Source organism: Aulonocara stuartgranti, assembly GCF_965226115.1.
Source record: "Aulonocara stuartgranti genome assembly, chromosome: 9".
Lineage (NCBI taxonomy): Eukaryota > Metazoa > Chordata > Actinopteri > Cichliformes > Cichlidae > Aulonocara > Aulonocara stuartgranti.
The window spans coordinates 28,056,594-28,074,538 of NC_138960.1; the positions used below are offsets into that span (position 1 = coordinate 28,056,594).

Consider the following 17,945-nt stretch of genomic DNA (forward strand, 5'->3'; position numbering starts at 1 on the left):
TCGTGTCCATCTCCGTCACAGCCAACACAAAACTCAGCATCTTTAACTCACCTGCCTCCAGCTCCGCCTCCCGTCTCCAACCGATATAACGTACATCATCTCTCTACCATCGTGTAAAATATTCCTTTCACACTTTCGGTGGTAAATCACTCCCGACATGCTTCTCCATCCACTCAACCCTGCCTGCACTCAGCTTGCAAAGCATGAAATGTTTCTTTATTGCTATAAACATATATTCATGTCATTTTGCTATTCTGCACACCTGCTGATAAAAATACTTACCAGCCTACGAAATGTGCATTCGTCTGTAGGGCTGCTCAATTAATCGAATTTTAATCACAATTACGATCTGGGCTTTCAACGATCATTAAAAATGACTGAGCCGATTATTAGCCCCTCCCTCATTTATCCGCGACACCTTAAAGGCCGTCTGTGAAAATATTGTCGGCCATAAACCGGTCCGTGGCGCAAAAAAGGTTGGAGACCGCTGATTTAAGAGCAGAAGTTATTTGGAGAGGAGAGTGACTGCTGTTGGTTGAAAAGAGAGGTAAAAAAAAAAAAAAGCTTCAGTGGTGTTGCACACTATTTTATATTATATTTTAAAGTCATTATTCAATACATTGTTATTGTTAACCCTTTAAAGCCGGTCAGAGCAGCACGCTCCGTTTTGTGTAACTATTTTTAAATCCCTGTAGAACCTGAACCGTGTAAGCTAGCGCAATAAACCGGAGGAGTTGTACTTACATCTTATGCCATCAGCTTGTCCTCGGTCACGGTTTCCTTCCACATATAGCTTTGCAAAAACTGCATAAAAAGCTCTTGCAGGAACAAAAACATAATATTCCAGAAACACGCTTTGCCGATCCGATCAGCTGTTCGTAACACTTCCCACAGTGAAACAGACGTCAGCGCGAACTATCGCATGTCCGCCATTTCCTGCCCGAAACCGGAAGTGACGTCATCTTCGCGGAAAATGTAGTTTTTTACTTGTAGGCCTTAAAAACCTCTACTGGTCATGTTTGACTTTTCTGAATAGTTTATTTTGATGCACCTGCTGTTTTCTTTGCAAATTTGCATCATAGGATTGTTTTTTCGTTTTTCCTGCAGTATATAAAAATTGGTGTATCTCCAAAATAAAACTATGAAGACACTCAAAATAAATTTCCTGTTGTTGTAAACTATTTTTTGCAACTTTTTTGTATTTAAAGTTTTGAGGGATAAACCTCTTAAATTTCTCCAAGTAGAAGTATATGTAAAAAAAAAAAAAAAAAAACGATTTTCAGTTTTTTTGTAGTTTATTGCACTTTTTTGCAATTAATGTAGTTACTATGGACTTAATGCATACATATTATTAAAATATGGGCTATAGCAGTTGTATAGCAACTTGAAATGCTCCCACAAATGGCACTACAACATGTAAAAACATAATATAAGCTCTGGTGGACTTGGTTCTATGGTAGGTCTTAAAAGGTTAAATAAATATCGTCAAATAATCGAGATCTCAATTTCAGTGAAAATAATCGTGATTATCATTTTTGCCATAATCGAGCAGCCCTATTCGTCTGTAGCTGATGAAACTCTGTATACTCTGTTGTTTAGAACAAGGTTGCTTTGGGGGGTTTTATGTTTGGTTCTCAACTTCACAGAATTCCAGGTTTCGTTTAATTGCACTGCTAGTTGAACTTTAGCACGGGCGAATAGTGACTGAACAGAGGATACAGGAAAATACACCAAGAAGCCCGTGATACTGATTAACACTGGAAACCAGTAGCTGCAGTACTAGAGGTAGTATTTCTACTACTGCTACTCTCAGCAGGCTGCTCTCAGTCTTTCATGCTCCGTGCTGTCAGCACTCCTGATAGCTGTGTTTATATGTTAGAGAGATTGACTAACAAGATGTTGGTTTTGGTCTTTTGAAGGGAACTTATTGAAAAAGCGCGATAAGACGCCAGCGGCTTCATCCTTTTGTGTTTGCATTTCCCGTTGTTTACTAAAAGTACACATGCATCGTGATATGCTGCCCGTTGTGTCACATACTTTTGATTGTATCTGGGTATTTATGCATTGTCCAACCATTGTAAACGCTGAATGTTTACCATTATGCTGAACATATATAATAAAGCCCATTAAAAGAAAATAGCTTTATATAAGAGCTCTGATTCAAAGCAGAATGTAATTTGATCAGCTCGCGTGTGTGCGTGTGCTTTTGTGTGTGTTGTGTGTTATGTGTTTGTCCTCTGCGGTGCTTCAGTATGTTTGTGAGTGTGCGCACATTTGCAAGCGTGCTCCTGTCTTATCTACATGTACATTGCATTTTTGTGCCTGATTGCTGCGACTGAGTAAAACATGGAGGTAATTTCATCCGCTGCAGGAGATCTCTAATAGATTGGGCGCACACACGCGCCCGCTCACACTCACACACACTCGCGCGCCGAGTCACACACCGCTATGATAAAAAAAAAACCATGCTGTCCATTCCTTAGCTGGGAACATCCCGTATCAATGACTTTCAAATCATTTCATGTCACTTTTCTTCTCTGTCTCCCCCCCGCTCTCCCTTTTTATCTCCCTCCCCCCTTGTTTCCTCTGTCTGTTGCTTTTCTCTTCCTTCCATCCGCCCCCCACCCCACCCTCCGTAGGTCTCAATCTTGAGTGTGGGCAGTATGATTGCGTGTGTGAGCAATAATGTAATTTTGCCGCATTGATAAAATATAAATTGTCCTTGAGCTGCGCTTTTCTAATGATCCATTTACCGGCAGCTTCCCTGCCACCTCTCAGTGCTCTGCATTTGGTCCTCTTCTACCCTCCCACTCGTCGTCTTTTTTTCTCTCTTTCCCTCACTCTTGTCTTCTTTCTCCTCCTTTCCCTCTCTTTCCTCTCCATTTTCTTCCCTCACTCTCCTCATCTTCCCCGCCTCCCCTCCCTTTCTCCGGCGATACAAAGCGGGGTGGCAAAATCCGCGGGTGCGATTGTCAAATCAATTATTCATTCTGTGCAATTACACTCACACAAAGAAGTTTCCCTGTGCTCCGAGTGGTGATTAAATTAACTGCTATTCCAGCTGCCCGTCGCCACCAGCCTAATAGAATATTCATGGAGGCGGCCGACGGAATGGCCGATCTCCATTAACTTCATCATGCTCACTTAATTACAGGCTTGTTATTGTATTTACACCTAGTTAGAGCGTGCAGAGCCCCGATCTACTCGTGCCCAGCACCGCCAGCGTGTGCGCGAGTGTGTGACAACACCTAGTTAGAGCAGAGATAACCCCTGATACACTCGATGTGCTCGTGCGCGCATGAGAGACCATGTGCACGCGTGTGTGTGTGGGTGTCATGGAGACAAAGATGGTGTCCTGGTTGACAAATTTCCATTCAGGTTCATCAATTTGACAAACTTTTCAGGATGCGTGTGCGTTCTGTTCTCATATCTTTGTTCCTCTTTTCATTCTTTCTTTTGCTATTTTTGCCCCTTTTTTCCCTTCACATCTAGGCCTTCCAATATCACCATCTCCCCTCCCCTCGCTTCTCCTCACACCTCCACCTCACGCTCACTCTTTAGGGGGAATCTATTTATTTGAACCGCACTCCCCACTGTGCCCCGACTTGCAGCAAGGTGTCTCCTTCTTTCTTTTCCTCTCCGTGACTTTTAAATCATTCTTTTATCCGTTCGCCACGCAGTGATTGAGGTGGAAAGGAGTGAGGAGGGGGGGGAATTATTTTCTCCTACCTTTCAGAAATGATGACATGATTGCTTTCGCTTGATCATGCATCATCACCCCCCCTTCTATTCCCCAGATAAATAGACTAGTCTGCCTCTGCCTGCCTCTCTTCTCCCTCCATCCCTGTCCATCCTTAGCTAACGTGAGGATTATCTGGTAATAGTGGCTGCTGGTGTTAAAGTCAACCACACCATCTTCTATATGTGTGCGTGGTGTGTGTGCACATGCATGTGTGATTGCTGTTTCTGTCACATAGATGTCTTTAGTGACTGAGTTATTGTGCTTTTTAAGTGTTTAACTACCTTCGTTGTCATGTATTTTGTGTGTGCGCGCGCCTCACTGTTGATCTCTGTGTATTTAACCTTTGTTCCCTTGGGCAGTCGGTGGGCTGGTATTTATCCAGCAGCCACTAATGCAGCAGGCAGGAAGGACGAGACAGGAGATAGGGCTGTGGAGATGGCGAGGACATGACAGTCGGCCATATGGAGGACTTTGTGTGTGATTTAGATAAACACAGACACACTTTGTTTAATTAATCACATCGATGTCCGTTTAATCATTTAGTCATTTAAAAAGATGAAGCCTTTAGTATTTAATGGAATTATACCACCTAAACCAGCAATGTGAACTCATCACTTTGGGCTGAGGGTAGCAGTGACATAAGCAGTTTTCACACATGCACTGCAGCCCTTCATTCTTAAAGACATCACCCACCAGACGTGATTGCAAGAGCGTAAATGTCCGATGTAGTCCACTTGGACGTTAGCCGGCTCCCACCCTGCTTTGGCACCAAGTCTTTGTTGTTGTCTGGTGCATTCACTGCTAGCAAGTGAATCTCATGTTTGTATTTCCAGTCCTGAGAATGAGTTTGGCTGCACATGTAGCACCCGGACCCCTGCTGGGTGCTACAAGTGGGGGAAAATATCCGTGCCCGATCTTCTGAAATCGTCCAAAGTTAAACATCTGAAGACGGCCACAGTCCCAGCTGCAGCCAGCTTGTTTTGTTTTTTTTCTTTTTAATCAGTTAATATGCAAATTATTTACTCAATTTATCATTTGTTTTATAAAGTGTCAGGAAATAATAGTTTTAAAAAAATGCCCCATGCAATTTTCCACAGCCTCACTGCTCATTGACTTTAATTTGCTGCTGACACCCTCTGATTGTTGTTGTTTACAAATAAGTGGTGCTGGTGCCTAAATGATTTTTATTCGAAGCTCCGAGGACCAAGTTGCAAGTAAAGTGAATAAAAGTGATGACTGCGGCTTGTGAGGGGTTTTTTTTCTTTCTCCCCTATAATTGAAAATGAAAAGATTAAAAACACAGTGCCCATTTTCCTGCTTCTTCACCTGTATCAGCTCGCTGTTATACCTGATGTCGCATGCTGCACTCATTGGTTTGACGCTGTGTTATTACTTGGTAGATGATACTTCATCTACACTTGACGCTTGGTATAATACTGTAAAGATTTGGTTGTAGTGGCCGCCCTGCCCGCTCAGTCTTCTCTCTGGCCTTATTGCGGCCCACCTGGAGAGATAACGGGGGCAAAATATTCACTTGATGCTCTCGTTGGGGTTTTCTATCGATCTTGTGTGCGTGCGTGCGTGCGTGCGTGCGCGCCATCGACCCATCAGTCCAATTCTGTGTGGTCTCCCTCCTAGCCCTCAAACTTGATAGCATTACTTGCAGATAGCATTGGATCTGTTAGCTCTCTCCACTTAAGGTTAAAACACTCTTTAAGTTTTTATGAGTAGAAACAAAGTCATTGTGCTCTCTGTTACTCTACAGTAGGACTCTGCACAGCTTAATCCCACGGATGGAGGGCAGCTGAAGTCATCCAAGAGTGAATAGTTAGGTTGAAATGCATGCATGATCCTTCTACAGAGCTCTAACAATATCAAATCTTCTTTCTGTCCTCCTTCAGAACCTTTTAACAAGATGAATGAAGAAAAAGACGTCTATCGGAAGCTAAAGGATGTACCAGACAAAGCCTTGGCATCCAGCGGGTACTCGGAGATTAACCTGGCCAAACTCTTCCAGGCTTTCTCCTCCCTCAAGTAAAACAACATAAACCTCCATGAAGACGTCACCACCAAGAGGCTCCAGTTTCTGACTCAAAAAGCTGGACATATGCTCACACAACCACATCTGTTTTCTTTGTTTGCAGTTTCCACATATAGACCTCAGCCTCCTAACCCTTATGTCATCTACCCTGTAGCTAATGGTCTTGTAATATAGCTTAAAACCCAATCACAGCTTCCCCATCCGCACACACACTCTCTCATTATTTGACCCCGTCACCCTGGCTCTGTATGGTAAAGGGGAGCAGCAATCATACCTAAATGACAGCCTATTGTGCGTGCAGAGGCTAGCTGTGCCCAGATGTGTGTGTGTGTAAGTGTGAGAGTGTAAAAATGACTTATCCTCAGAGCAGCCAGTATAGTCCAAAAGCAGCTAATTACCCAATGATAGTGACCCCAGCCTCTAAGACCACTGGATGCCTGCAGCGATCGGACACTTGTTCTGATTACTACCATTCATCCTGTGTGTGTGTCTGTGTGCGTGTGTGAGTCAGATCAGTGGATGAAAGAAAAGAGTAAAGGAGGATGCAGGGAGAGACGGGGTGAGGCAGGCCACACGCGCTGCTCCCTCGCTCTTTTGTCCCAGTATCGAACAGCTGATCTTCTCCTCCACTGCGTCTGTTTTAACTGATGTCATTTCATCTCTTTCACCTCCCCCCCCCCCCCCCCCTCTCTCTCTCTCTCTCCTCCTTCCTCCTCTGTGCAAATTGTTTTTAAAGCATTTAATGTTCTGTGTAACAGAGTTGTATCTCTCGGTAGGATTTTTGTCCTGTTTCTTTGTAATGATCAGAATATTTTGATATTGAACAATTTAATGTTTTTCATACTGAAACCTCAATAAAAGGCTAAATGGATAAGAAGTTAGTCCTGTGTTGTTTGGGGAGTGGGTGGGGGAGACGACAAACTGGGTGGGTGGAGATCCTGGTTTGCCACTGTAATGGCACTGTGATAAAAGTCAGATTTATTAAATTGGGGGAAAAAATGTTCACAACATTGGGACATCTGGGTAGCTAAATAGAGCGTCATTCAGCATCATTTGCTCACAGGACCACTGAAAGCAACAATGAATCAATCATACTACCCAGTAATCTGTGTCCAGAGCCTGATGTAGCTCGTCATTTTCCTCCGCATCTTCAGGATCATATAGATTAGAATCTGCTGCAGCAGGTTATATGTAGTGTGAATAATATAGCTCCTGCATCAAACTGTTGCTAATAAAGTCTATAATGAGTACTAAATGAAATAAATGTCCTAATATTATATACATTAATTTTTTAATCTTATTTTCACATAAAGACCAACACAGAAAAGTCATGTCCCAGAAATAAGTCTAATCAGGAGCTGAGAGAAGACTTAAAGCCTTCTATTAGGACATTTTATAAGCCTGTATATTGACATGTTAGTTTGTTCTAGGTAATCATTTGAGGGTAGAGTATTTTACCCAGTTAAATCCCAGTGCACGAAGCATTCCTGCTCACTGATTGCTCCCAGTGCAAGCACACCGTTAAAGGGATTAAACTATAACGTTTGCCCAAATGCATGTTAATCTATAGTAATGCCAGCCTGTGCGTACTAAATGCTGGCTGTATTTACTCAGCTCTACTTAAAGTTCAACATGTAACCCGCTGCTTGAGTGTTTCTCGCGTTTTTCCTCCCAAGAATTCTCCTTTGTGTTAATACAGTCGAGGGATTTTTTTTACTCCATCCTGCCGTGTGCATTTCCATAAACACTGTACGCCTCACAAATCACTTCAAACCACTGTGACTTGTGAAGGCAACCTTAAGTGGGCCGAACACTTAAACCGTGATTCACTATGCAATGGATAGAACATGCTGAGTGTGTGTGAGAGAAAGCGTCTGCATGCATTTACAGACATAACTTTACATATTTATTAAAGCATATTAGTTCCACTACTTCTCCCTCACTAACTTATTTTTTTCCTTCTTTACTTTCCCCACCATTTAATCACCCTCAGCTCACAGTAGCTGTGCTCAGGCCTCCTGTTCCCTCTATCAGACTGCGGGGTTTTTTGAGTATGGGCCCTCGTTTTGTCCTCCCGCTTTGCAGTAAACCAGTCAAATGAAGTCCCCTGCATTAATTTGACCCTGCTAAGCTAATAAGGTCGAACAAGTCTCTTTGTATTGTCGTGTTAAGCTTTATTGCTTGTCGTTTTGACCAGCGATGGACAAGGTAGGCTTTGATGAGGGAATTAGTCCCCTATTCTGTCGCTGTTATTCATAGCGCGGTGGAACATACAAGCACCAGAGAGGGTGTCAAAAGGAGAGCTGGTCCTATTGCAAAGTGTCTCCCTTGTTGGAGCTGAAAGGGCGGTTATGAGACGATAAACCGCTTAATACACTGAGCTAATTGGATGAGAGCAAGAGAGACGGGGGAATTAAGGGGCGATCCGAGAGGGGAGCGGAGAGCCATGGCCCTGCTATTCAGGTCTTTCATCGGGCCTGGTTCTCCGCCTGGGGGGAAAGGAGGGGGAGCCGTTCATCAAAGCGCCTTTTAGAGCTCCTCTCCCGGGGACTGAGTGAGGACTGATCCGGCTGAGGCTGTGGAGTGATTGGACCTATTCTCTCTGGCAGGGACGTGGTGGGGGAGACGAGGCCCGGGAGAATCCAAAATCACGGACCAAATCAAGTCCAGCAGCTCGGGGAAGGAGAAGGAGAATGATGAAAATGGGCAGACAAGTCAGTGGGGGGAGATTTTCTGGACGTTTGGATTTACCTGCGAGAGGCGGGCAGTAGCATTAAGACCCGCTGCACTGACGCAATCCAGCAAATAATGCAGATTTGGCGTCTTTTTTTCCCTTTCTTTTTTTTTCTTGCAGCCAGTTTGCAAGAAAACAGCTCGCGATTGGACAGCCGGCCCCATTTTTATATCAACATTCATTATCATGGTCATTCATGCAATAAGGAGCCTCCTGGCCTAATCCCAAGTGCAGGCGCTGTCTTGAATGGAAGGGCACACATCCAACAAGTGTGACTTTATAAATCCAGAGCCATTGGCCTTCGACAGCATTTCAATTTTCTCGCCTTTTTGCGCTGCAAAGAAAGTTTAAGCCTCGCTCCCAGCGGGTCACCCGCCTCCTGGCATTCCCCAGATATTAGGGACAAATTGGTTTGCCATTCATTAGTTATATTCACAATAAGATTAAAACTTCCCGGACAATCTCATCAAAACCCTATACAGGAAAAAAACACACACGCTCCACCGAGCTTGAGCAAAAGAATGGGGGAAATTTTAAAAAACATGGAGCTCTCACACATCGTGGATGGTGGTTTGGGCACATAGGAGAAAATTGGTTTTTATCTCTTTTTTTTCGGCATTATGCTCCAAGGGGCGGCTGGATGACTTTGTCAGAAGCTGCATTGGGATAAATTCAGATACATCTTTCCATCAGTCTACTGCCGGATCTAATTCCTGCATGTTTGGAGTAAAATGGCTGATTAACAGGTATAAGATCATAAAGCAAAGAGCACTGAAGGGACAAGAACAGGTTTTCTTCTTCTTCCATAGATGCACACAATAAAAACATGGGCTACATTAATCCGCAGGGTAATTTCACGCGATTTGGTCGGGCACCGAGGAGAGTAACCATTGATTGCTGTAATAGTCCTGCATCAGTATAGCGAGATCCAAAGGAGAGAGAGAGAGAGGAGGGGAAGAGGGGGGGATTGAGGGGAATTAACTCTACGAGGTTGTGTGTGTGAAAGCAGTTTGATGAAGTGGTTTGTTACTTCATTAATGACAAAGGGGACTCGCTTCCATCGAGACGGCATTACAGATGTTAAGACCAATTTAGCGCCTTTAAAGGGTTTTAAAGGAAGTTTTGTGACGGGCCCCCCAAGATAAAGTGGGCGATCTAATTGAAAACCCCTCTCCTTTGTCGCGCGTTTCACATGTTGGGGATTAAGCTCATGAATATATGGTCAGTATTTTGTCAACTCCACTGAAGAGGATAGACGCACGCAGCGCACCGGATTAAACACCTCGTGGATTTTGGCTTTCTGCAGGTGGAGCTGCATCTCGATAGATTCCTCTTCTTTGTTTCAGCTGGCCTGCAGGCATGAGTGAACACCAGGCAACCTGTGAGTGAAGCTGGCTGGATATTTATTTTACATTCCAGCATTGCTCTCTAATGGCACCGGTGGCATACATTTAAAATAAATAAATAAATAAATAAATAAATATTCAATTTAAGACAGAAAGCGTATTTTTTTTCCATAACACTTTTTATTAATAGTTCTATAATATTCTATTTCGCATTATTTAATTTTCCTGGTTTTAGGCCTATGTGAGTCCTAAAGGAATCTGAAATAATAAACGATAACAAATTTTACCAATGTAATTTATTCAAATTAGTTATATTAAACCAGGAAACGTACAATCACGTAATAATTATAAGAAAAACAAAAACAAAAAGCGTCCTTCACTCATTTCCTTAAGGGGGGTAGGGAGGGTGACATAAATAATTATCTAAAAACCTAATAATTGATAAACACGGGTGGAATTCTACACAGGGCGACATTCATTACACACTACACCGAGTGCAAAGGATCAAAACACGGTCTCTTGAAATATACACGACCTTGTTTTGATTTTTTTTTATTTTTACTTCCCCCCCCCTTTTTTTATTTTTTAAACGCAGTATGTACAGTTTTCTCTCACACAGTCAGGTCATTAAAGAAACACCAGATCTCTACGCTGCTCGCGTGCCCTGCAGTCACACTCAGCGGAAATGCCACCGCTGCGATAATCAGACAGGGAGGAGAAAAATTGCAGTAAATTTACAGAAATCTCGTGCTGACGTGGACTCAAACCACCTTAAACCACACTGAACTGATACAGGGATTTAAAAAATATAGGCCTATATATATTTATATATATATACGTATATATGACGGCTGAGTGTGACGGTCGGGTAGGCGAGCAGTGGAGAGGAGTCAGGCTTGTAGAAGAGAAGGCTATGGAAGGTCTATGGACAGTTTTCCTTTGGTTCAGGGTGGACCTCCTCCAACACGCCTTTGTCATAGATGCAGACCTGCTCAGCCCACATCAGTGCATACAGATTAAGCAGTGTTAATGTCGAGCACTCGCCGTTGTCCACATTTGAAGTAGCACAAGATTTCTTTCTAGAAGTCTGGGTTCCCCTGCGGTTCTTCAGCTCTCACAGCGCGCGCGTGCGTGCGTGCGTGTGTGTGTGTAAGATGACAGACTTAAGTAAAAACAGCCTGAAGATGGTCGGTTAAAAAAAAGAAAAAGGTGTTTTTAAAATAATTGAATGCAGAGAAAGAATTAGAAAAATGCACAGAAACTGGATTAAAAACGGCCTTTTGGTGTCACCCACATTTATTAAAAACAATTAGGTTAAAATGGATTACAATAAGTGGACACAGTTTTAATCTAGTTAAATTGTATTTAATATTTAAATAACGTAAAGGCCTTTGGAATGTCGCAAAAGTGAAGTAGAAATACTCAAAATATTTGTACTTAAGTACATTATTTTAGTAAATATACTTCCACCTTCCTCCAATGGTGATTTATTTATTTTATTTATTAATTTAATTGTATTTTTTTTTTTATCTATTTGGTAGTTAGACTGTGTAAGTCACGTTCATGTATACTATAAAAGAATCAAGAAATATTTAAAAGTCTTCTGTTAGACTGTGTCTTAAAATAACCAAATGTGGAAACATTTTAAAAAGTTAAATATGTAATTTAGTGGACTGTCTGTCAGGGAAGTGTGTGTATGGAGTGTAAAGCAATGTAATAATAACTGCAATTACCACGCACACACACACACACACACACACACCTTTATAAAACCAGTGCTCCTTTAAATTTGGTCGTGCTATTTTTGGGGGTGGGGAAACATGAGGTAACAGGGATGGCTAAACATGGAGGGGGGGGGGGGGGGGGGGGGGCAAACAGGACTTCAGCTTCCAGAGGTACAAATGGGGTATTTGGAGAAGTTTTGGGTGGGTGGGGTGTCGTGGGATGGGACATAAGCCCAGGACGGGGAGGTCTAGAGCTGGTGTTGAGTGTTCAGCACACCTCCTTCCCTGTGGCTCCGGTGGGCAGGATGTTTAGCTGGGTGAGCTGAGCTGAGTGTTCCTTGGCCTTGAGGCGCAGCGCGGCGATACTCGAGGCTCTGCGGTCCGCTGCGGCTGAAGTAGTAGTGGAGGAAGATGAGGAAGGGTCAGGGAGGACGGGCCCCGTGTGGGAGGGGTTCTCTACAGGAGGTGCGGGCTGACGGAGGAGAGCTGCAGCGGTGGAAGCACTGGTCAGAGGACCCATACTGGAGAAGAGCCTGAAAGAAGAACAAAATGCAGAAATCTATATATATTATTTGAAATTAAAACCATATTCAAGTTTAATTTATGCATTTCACGCTCTTTGCTTCCTACATCAGAGTGCAGGATGACCCAAAATCCTGTCAGTGTGATGGCGTACGAAGAGGAACAGTATTGCCTGCTCATTAGAATTCTCAAACCTCCTCCTTGGAAAGATTTATGTCATGTATTCCATGCTGACTTCTTTTATATTAAAGCTAAATAGAAAGCATAATGGTGTATAATGGAGAAGGTAACTGTGGCATATGGAGAGTATCGTGTCACCCCTCCTCACAGCTTGTCTTGCACAATCACACGTTCTGTTAATTTATTAAGGTGTTTGACAGAGTGATTACATGCCACTGTGAATGGTTAACAGTATAACATATTTGTAATCAGACACTGAGATAAACAGTGAGGGAGTGTGACTGAGGATTAGTGTAAACATCACTCATTAGAGTTGCTGGCAGTTTATTTTAAGCTCTAATGCTGCTCTGCATTTTCTGTCTGTGTCTGCCTCTAAAATTGTTGTCATTTACTGTAAAACACAGGAATAAACATGAAGGTCAATTTTTTATTGGAGGAACAAAGTCCAACGGGAGATGCGTTGTCCAAAGAATTATCATTCATTAGATCCAAGGGAAGTCTGTCGATCGGTGCAGCTTACCTGCCAAAAGTGGGTCCAATAAAGGCAGGGTGGCGAAACATGGCAGCCGTGCCCAGGAAGGTGCCCAGGCCGAGTGGGGCAGCCAAGGGTGGGCCAGAGCCGTTGTGAGGTGGTGGAGCCAAGCCTGGGAAGGCTGCAGCTGCAGCTGCTGCAGCCGTCCATGCAGACTCCAGAGCTGGATGTGGGTGAGGAGGGAAGGGTCCTCCCTCTAGGTAGTGGCTGAGAGGATGGCCCGCTGCAAGAGGGCCTGGAAATGGCAGGCCTGACGGGTGGGCCTGCACCCCGGCCTTCTCGCGTTTCCTCCACTTGGCCCTTCGGTTTTGAAACCACACCTGAGGGCAGAAAAAGATGAGAAACACATTAGTATTAGGAGCAAGATGGCAGATACAACACAAAAAGATATTACTTTTACACTAATAAGTGATAAAGGAGAAAAGAAAGAGCAAATTTCCTACATAGAGGCAAAAGAGGCGTCTGCTCAAAGCTAGTTGTAACCCAGGTTAAAATTAGATCTATAACTCTCTATCCTGCTTACTTCACAGCAATGTCGCACTCTAATTAACATAATCTCTATTGAATGTTGTGTCAGTGTAGTCTAATAGTTGTCTAGTTCAGGTGGTGGCCAACAGGCGGAAAGTCACCGGTAATTACATGCAAGGTAAACCCCGCCGCTCACGGTCCCTTAAATCTACTTTCTGTCTAATTAAACCCTCCTCCCTGTAGACGGGCTTCGGGTGGGGAGAGATAATTAAGAGCGGTGTTAACAAAAGATCCAGAAAATTACCGCTGAACTGGCTCCAATAACAATTAATGCGCTTTAAATTAAATTCTTAAGAGACGTCGAACGAGTGACTTCCATCCAAGAGACTATTTAACTTTCCCACGCATCCACTGTTGCCCAGTTTGCACTGCAGAAGCACGGGACTCTCACAATGAGCAAAATGTCAACATGTGGAAAGTGACTGAACAGAGCAGGGGCTTGAGCGACAGGCACTGTGCGCGTGCACACACACACACACACAATTCCCAGAGGGCTGTTTAGCATTACACAGCCCCTCGGGAATTTATGAGTTTTTATCACCTCCTGATGGCGCCCGTTAAGTGATTTGTTCACCTACGGCCCCTAAAGAGACATCTGTTGTTTTACCTTCGGCCATAACATCTCGGAGCTTCCACCGTGTTTGAACTGTCTCTCTGGTTATGAGCCCGGGCTTTCGACATGCAAGCCACGCTTTCAGTGCAAAGCGAAGGAGAGAGGGAGGGAGAGAGGAGGGGGGGCATGGACGGATGGATGGATGGAGAGAGAGTGGGATTGGGGGGTTGTTGGTGGTGGAGGGGTGAGGGGGAGCAAACACCTTTAATGGTCTCTCATTCGCTCCCAAGTGCAGAGCATCGGATCAATGCAGGTCTATTGCAATCACATAATGGGAAATCAAATAGCATTATCCCTCCCCTCTTTCTCTCCCTCCCCTCCCTCCACCTCCTCTCTCTTTCATTCTTTTTTTTTGCACACGCACACACACACACACACACACCTCGGCCTCGCCCCCTATCTGTGCCCTCTGATGGGAATTCAAACACCATCTCATCCCGGGAATACAGACAGTGTTTGCTCCTGCACTAAGTATGCTTTTTATGAATCGCCGGCCTCGGCTTAATAGCCACTAAAACGTCCCCCGTTTGCGTGTAATAACATTCAATAACAGGAAGGACCTTCCCCGCGCAGCGACTGGGGCCATTTAACACATTTTACTGTAATAAATTATTGCCTCAAATTGGCCCGTAATCGTTGATCCTCAATCAGTGACGCATATCACCGGTTATTATCCAGCGCTGCATATCGGAGACATTTTATAGAGGACAGATAAAACATTAGAGGATGCTGCTTTTCCTTTTCTCCCCTCCACCCCCTCCCTTATATTTGATTTACAAGTCAAGCTTCTCTTTTTTTCAGATAAAAGAAACACGGAGCCACTTACTTGAACGCGGGCTTCGGTGAGATCCAGGCGCATTGCGAGCTCTTCTCTAAAAAAAAATGAAATAAAAAGAATAACAAAGACAGAAAGAGGAAGGGAGAAAAAGCAGAGAGACAGTAAGAAAAGATTCAAGGTTACAGGCCACCATTTGGAAGCAACGCAGAATTGCTGTTTTGTCCCCTCCTGTTGTTCACTGTCAACAATAGACGACCAAAAATAGGCTGGATTTTTCCCCCTCTCTTCCCCGACATGAACTGCAGAAAGACGCCATAGCCATATTCTATTTTCCCTGTCACGGATGGAAAGAAATAGGCCTAGTGATTGTTAGATTTTCCTTAGCCAAGGCCTGTCACCGTAACAACATAATGGTTGAAATAATGACATCTAAACTAGCCTGCCACAAAGCAATTGACGCTCCCTTCAGCTATACACAAGATGAGCTCGCGGTTCAAATTAGACCCACGAGTCGCCTTAAAGTAGATCGACTGAAAAATAAAAAAATATATATATATGAATAATCCCCAATAGGAAAATTGGAAAAATTAATTTTGCGTGATGTTTCAGAAGAAAAGTCAGAAGTGTCAATTTAACAGAAAATGAATGAGATTGATTATTATTATTTGGTTATTTTATTTGGTTTTGGTTCAAACTACTAAAAAAATAAATAAAAATAAAAATCCTGGATAACATAATTTTAACAAAATGTATAAAATATCAGCTTGTAAAGCTCTGGATTTCTTTCAGTGTGTGTGTGTGTATGTGTAGGAACAACGCGTTTGTACACCTGCCCTTGGGCTTGAGGTTAGGCCCTGACTTTGAGCTCGCAGTATCATGTCCAGCAGGTAACCTGAGCTGCTCCACTTAATTATTCCTCCACGCAGGAACACCGCTGCCATATGTAGAAGCAGGCACTGGGTTTCTTTCCTTCTTTTTTTAATAAGGGGGGTCTCCCCGTTAGCACTTACAGGCCCATTGTGCTCAGTTATTTAAAGCACGGATTTAGTGTGGGGCATTTTATGAGCTGTGATCGGCGCAGTGTCCTGTTACACACGCGTGGAATTACTGGGACTGTTTCTGAAAAATTTTTATGGGCTAGGGGAAGTGTTTATTTAAAAATAAATGCAATTAATTATCGCCTTCAGTTATGGAAGTATGAAGGAACATATGGCTCGTTTAAGGTTTAAGCGAGTTCATTTAACTCTTAGCTATAATAATAATAATAATAATAATAATAATAATAATAATAATAATAATAATAATGTAGGGCAACGCAGTTATATATATGTTTTACATGGAAATTAAAATTCAATTTAATAGGCCTACAATCGTCCCTTTTAAATTCGTTAAGGAGTGATGCAGAATAACTGAAAATAAACTGTATTTAATCAAGTTAAAATTTTACAATAAAAAAACAACATTTTTTCCAAACACTTCCTGTTGTGTTTTGTTTTTTCTTTTCTTTTCTCTTTTCTCTCACCTGGTGAAGACATCGGGGTAGTGAGTCTTCTGGAAAGCTCTCTCCAGCTCCTCCAGCTGGTAACTGGTGAAGGTAGTCCTGTATCTTCTCTGCTTCCGTTTCAGCATCCCTTCCTCCGAGTCACTGCCCGCCGACAGACACACGCTGTCTTCCCCGTCCCTCACGTCCCCATCCCCGGCGTTCAAACTCTCCCTCTCCTCGTCCTTCGGGGATAGCGCCACCGCGTCCCCGCAGCCCTCTTCTTCCTTCCCTGCGTCCTCCTCGAACTTCAGCGGACCGAGCTCCACCAGTCCCATGCTGCCGTCCTCCGAGGCCTCTCCGGGGCTCTGGTCACCCTCTCCCCGGCTCAGCGACGCGTTCTCTCGGTAGGACTTGCTACGGCTGATGCTCACCTGTGGCGCCTGGCTGATTTTGAGGCTTTCGCTAGCTTGCTCCAGCAGGAGCCTTTCCCTCTCCAGCTTCTCTGCGTGCTCATGGAGATACTTCCCCCCAGGTCCGTACAGCCGGCGGAGCTTTGGAGGCAGGTGCATGTCAGCGCTGAGAGAGATTGGCTCTTTAGTTGGCCCTGAGAGAGAAGCGTGAGAAGGATGTCAAAAATAATGAACAGGCACTTCAATTTTCTTCAAAGCTAAAATAAAATGTAATATTTTCACCGGCCTTTAAAATGACCTGCTTAGTCGTGGAAACACTTTAATTAATCAAAGAGATTCTTGGGGCTATAATGGGCTCACCTACAAGCTTCATTAGAGCAACTCCTGCAGAAGCGTTACTCACATACTTTAGGGCTAAATTAGTTTGCTTTGTTACCAATTCACCCCGCCTTACAAAACTGCCAACCGATGTAAACTATCATTCCAATTTTCCCTTTAAAATAAACTCACCGTCGGCGGTCCTGTCGAGCTCCACTCTGCCGGGCAGACCCGTCAAACTTTGAGCCCCTATCAGTCTGACCTTACAGGGACTCCTGCGGCCCAGAATGCTGTCTATGCAGTAAGAGGAGAGCAGTGTCGGGGATTTACTGCTCTTCCTCTCGCCCCGGTCGTGGATATCTTCCTCAAACTGACCGCTCATGTCGACGCTTCGGTTTGTCTTTCGGTAACGCCTGTCAGTCTCCCTCTCTCTACCTCTCTGCCCTTCCTCTCTCTCGGGGTCTTCTTCTTCTTCTTTTTTTCTTCGGCTCCTCTCAGGCCGGCTCGTCTGTTTACCGAGACCGCTCACTCCTCCCTCCTTCTCCTCTCTCCCCTCTGTCACTCCTGTGTCACACTCTCAGCTAATGACAGACAGCGGTTTGGCTGCCTCGCGTTGTGCTCCGGGTCTGCCAGGCGTTTCTCCGCTCCGCGCGCTCGCTCAGCATAGGCTACGTGTGGGCTGTTGCTGCGCTCTTGATTGGCTGGTGTGTGTATGTGGGGAGAGAGACAGCGCGCAGCTGCTTTATATATTTTACATTAAAGTTAATTTGAGGGAGAGGCGACAAAACCCGACATGGACTTCGCATTCCTCCGCGGAACGGACTCAAGCGGATGGAGCAGCAAAATCCAAAGAAACTAAAAAAAAAACAACAAAAAAATAACGACTTCTCCAGTTCGTTGGTGTAAAATGTCTCTAACACCTTTACTTACTCTAATTTATTAGCGATATAGCCTCATAAAGCAATGGGGTGCTGACAGGCTAACAATGTCATTA

At 44.0% G+C, this 17,945-nt stretch overlaps 2 protein-coding genes and 1 long non-coding RNA gene across 4 annotated transcripts in view; 1 reads left to right on the top strand and 2 right to left on the bottom strand.

The window, feature by feature from the left end:
* The window catches only part of LOC309714249, a 239,549-nt gene extending 236,897 nt beyond the window's left edge, over window positions 1-2,652 (bottom strand). Inside the window, exon 1 of the long non-coding RNA XR_014278857.1 lies at window positions 745-2,652. This is a non-coding gene — a long non-coding RNA (uncharacterized lncRNA). The remainder of the gene's footprint in view (window positions 1-744) is intronic.
* The window catches only part of pola1 (polymerase (DNA directed), alpha 1), a 65,623-nt gene extending 58,971 nt beyond the window's left edge, over window positions 1-6,652 (top strand). For both annotated transcript variants that reach the window (XM_082546498.1, XM_082546497.1), the window contains exon 37: window positions 5,644-6,652. In XM_082546498.1, the coding sequence (XP_082402624.1) occupies window positions 5,644-5,780 (137 nt within the window). In that variant the 3' untranslated portion in view covers window positions 5,781-6,652. The remainder of the gene's footprint in view (window positions 1-5,643) is intronic.
* Window positions 6,653-10,040: 3,388 nt separating this feature from the next.
* On the bottom strand, window positions 10,041-17,665 carry arxa (aristaless related homeobox a). Its single transcript, XM_082546533.1, has 5 exons — window positions 17,144-17,665; window positions 16,263-16,827; window positions 14,789-14,834; window positions 12,810-13,141; window positions 10,041-12,120 (listed from the first exon to the last, which is right to left on the bottom strand). Exons 1-5 carry the CDS (start codon window positions 17,331-17,333, stop codon window positions 11,856-11,858), a joined length of 1,398 nt encoding a protein of 465 aa, XP_082402659.1. The 5' UTR covers window positions 17,334-17,665; the 3' UTR covers window positions 10,041-11,855.
* Between the last annotated feature and the right edge of the window lie 280 nt (window positions 17,666-17,945).

What these genes read in the sequence shown, in the direction of transcription:
- arxa (XM_082546533.1), bottom strand. Translation starts at nt 17,333, where the DNA reads ATGAGCGGTCAGTTTGAGGAAGATATCCACGACCGGGGCGAGAGGAAG. An exon ending in TCACCGAAGCCCGCGTTCAA is followed by an intron (nt 13,142 to 14,788) that starts GTAAGTGGCTCC and finishes TTCTGCCCTCAG; the next exon opens with GTGTGGTTTCAAAACCGAAG. An exon ending in ATTGGACCCACTTTTGGCAG is followed by an intron (nt 12,121 to 12,809) that starts GTAAGCTGCACC and finishes TTCTTCTTTCAG; the next exon opens with GCTCTTCTCCAGTATGGGTC.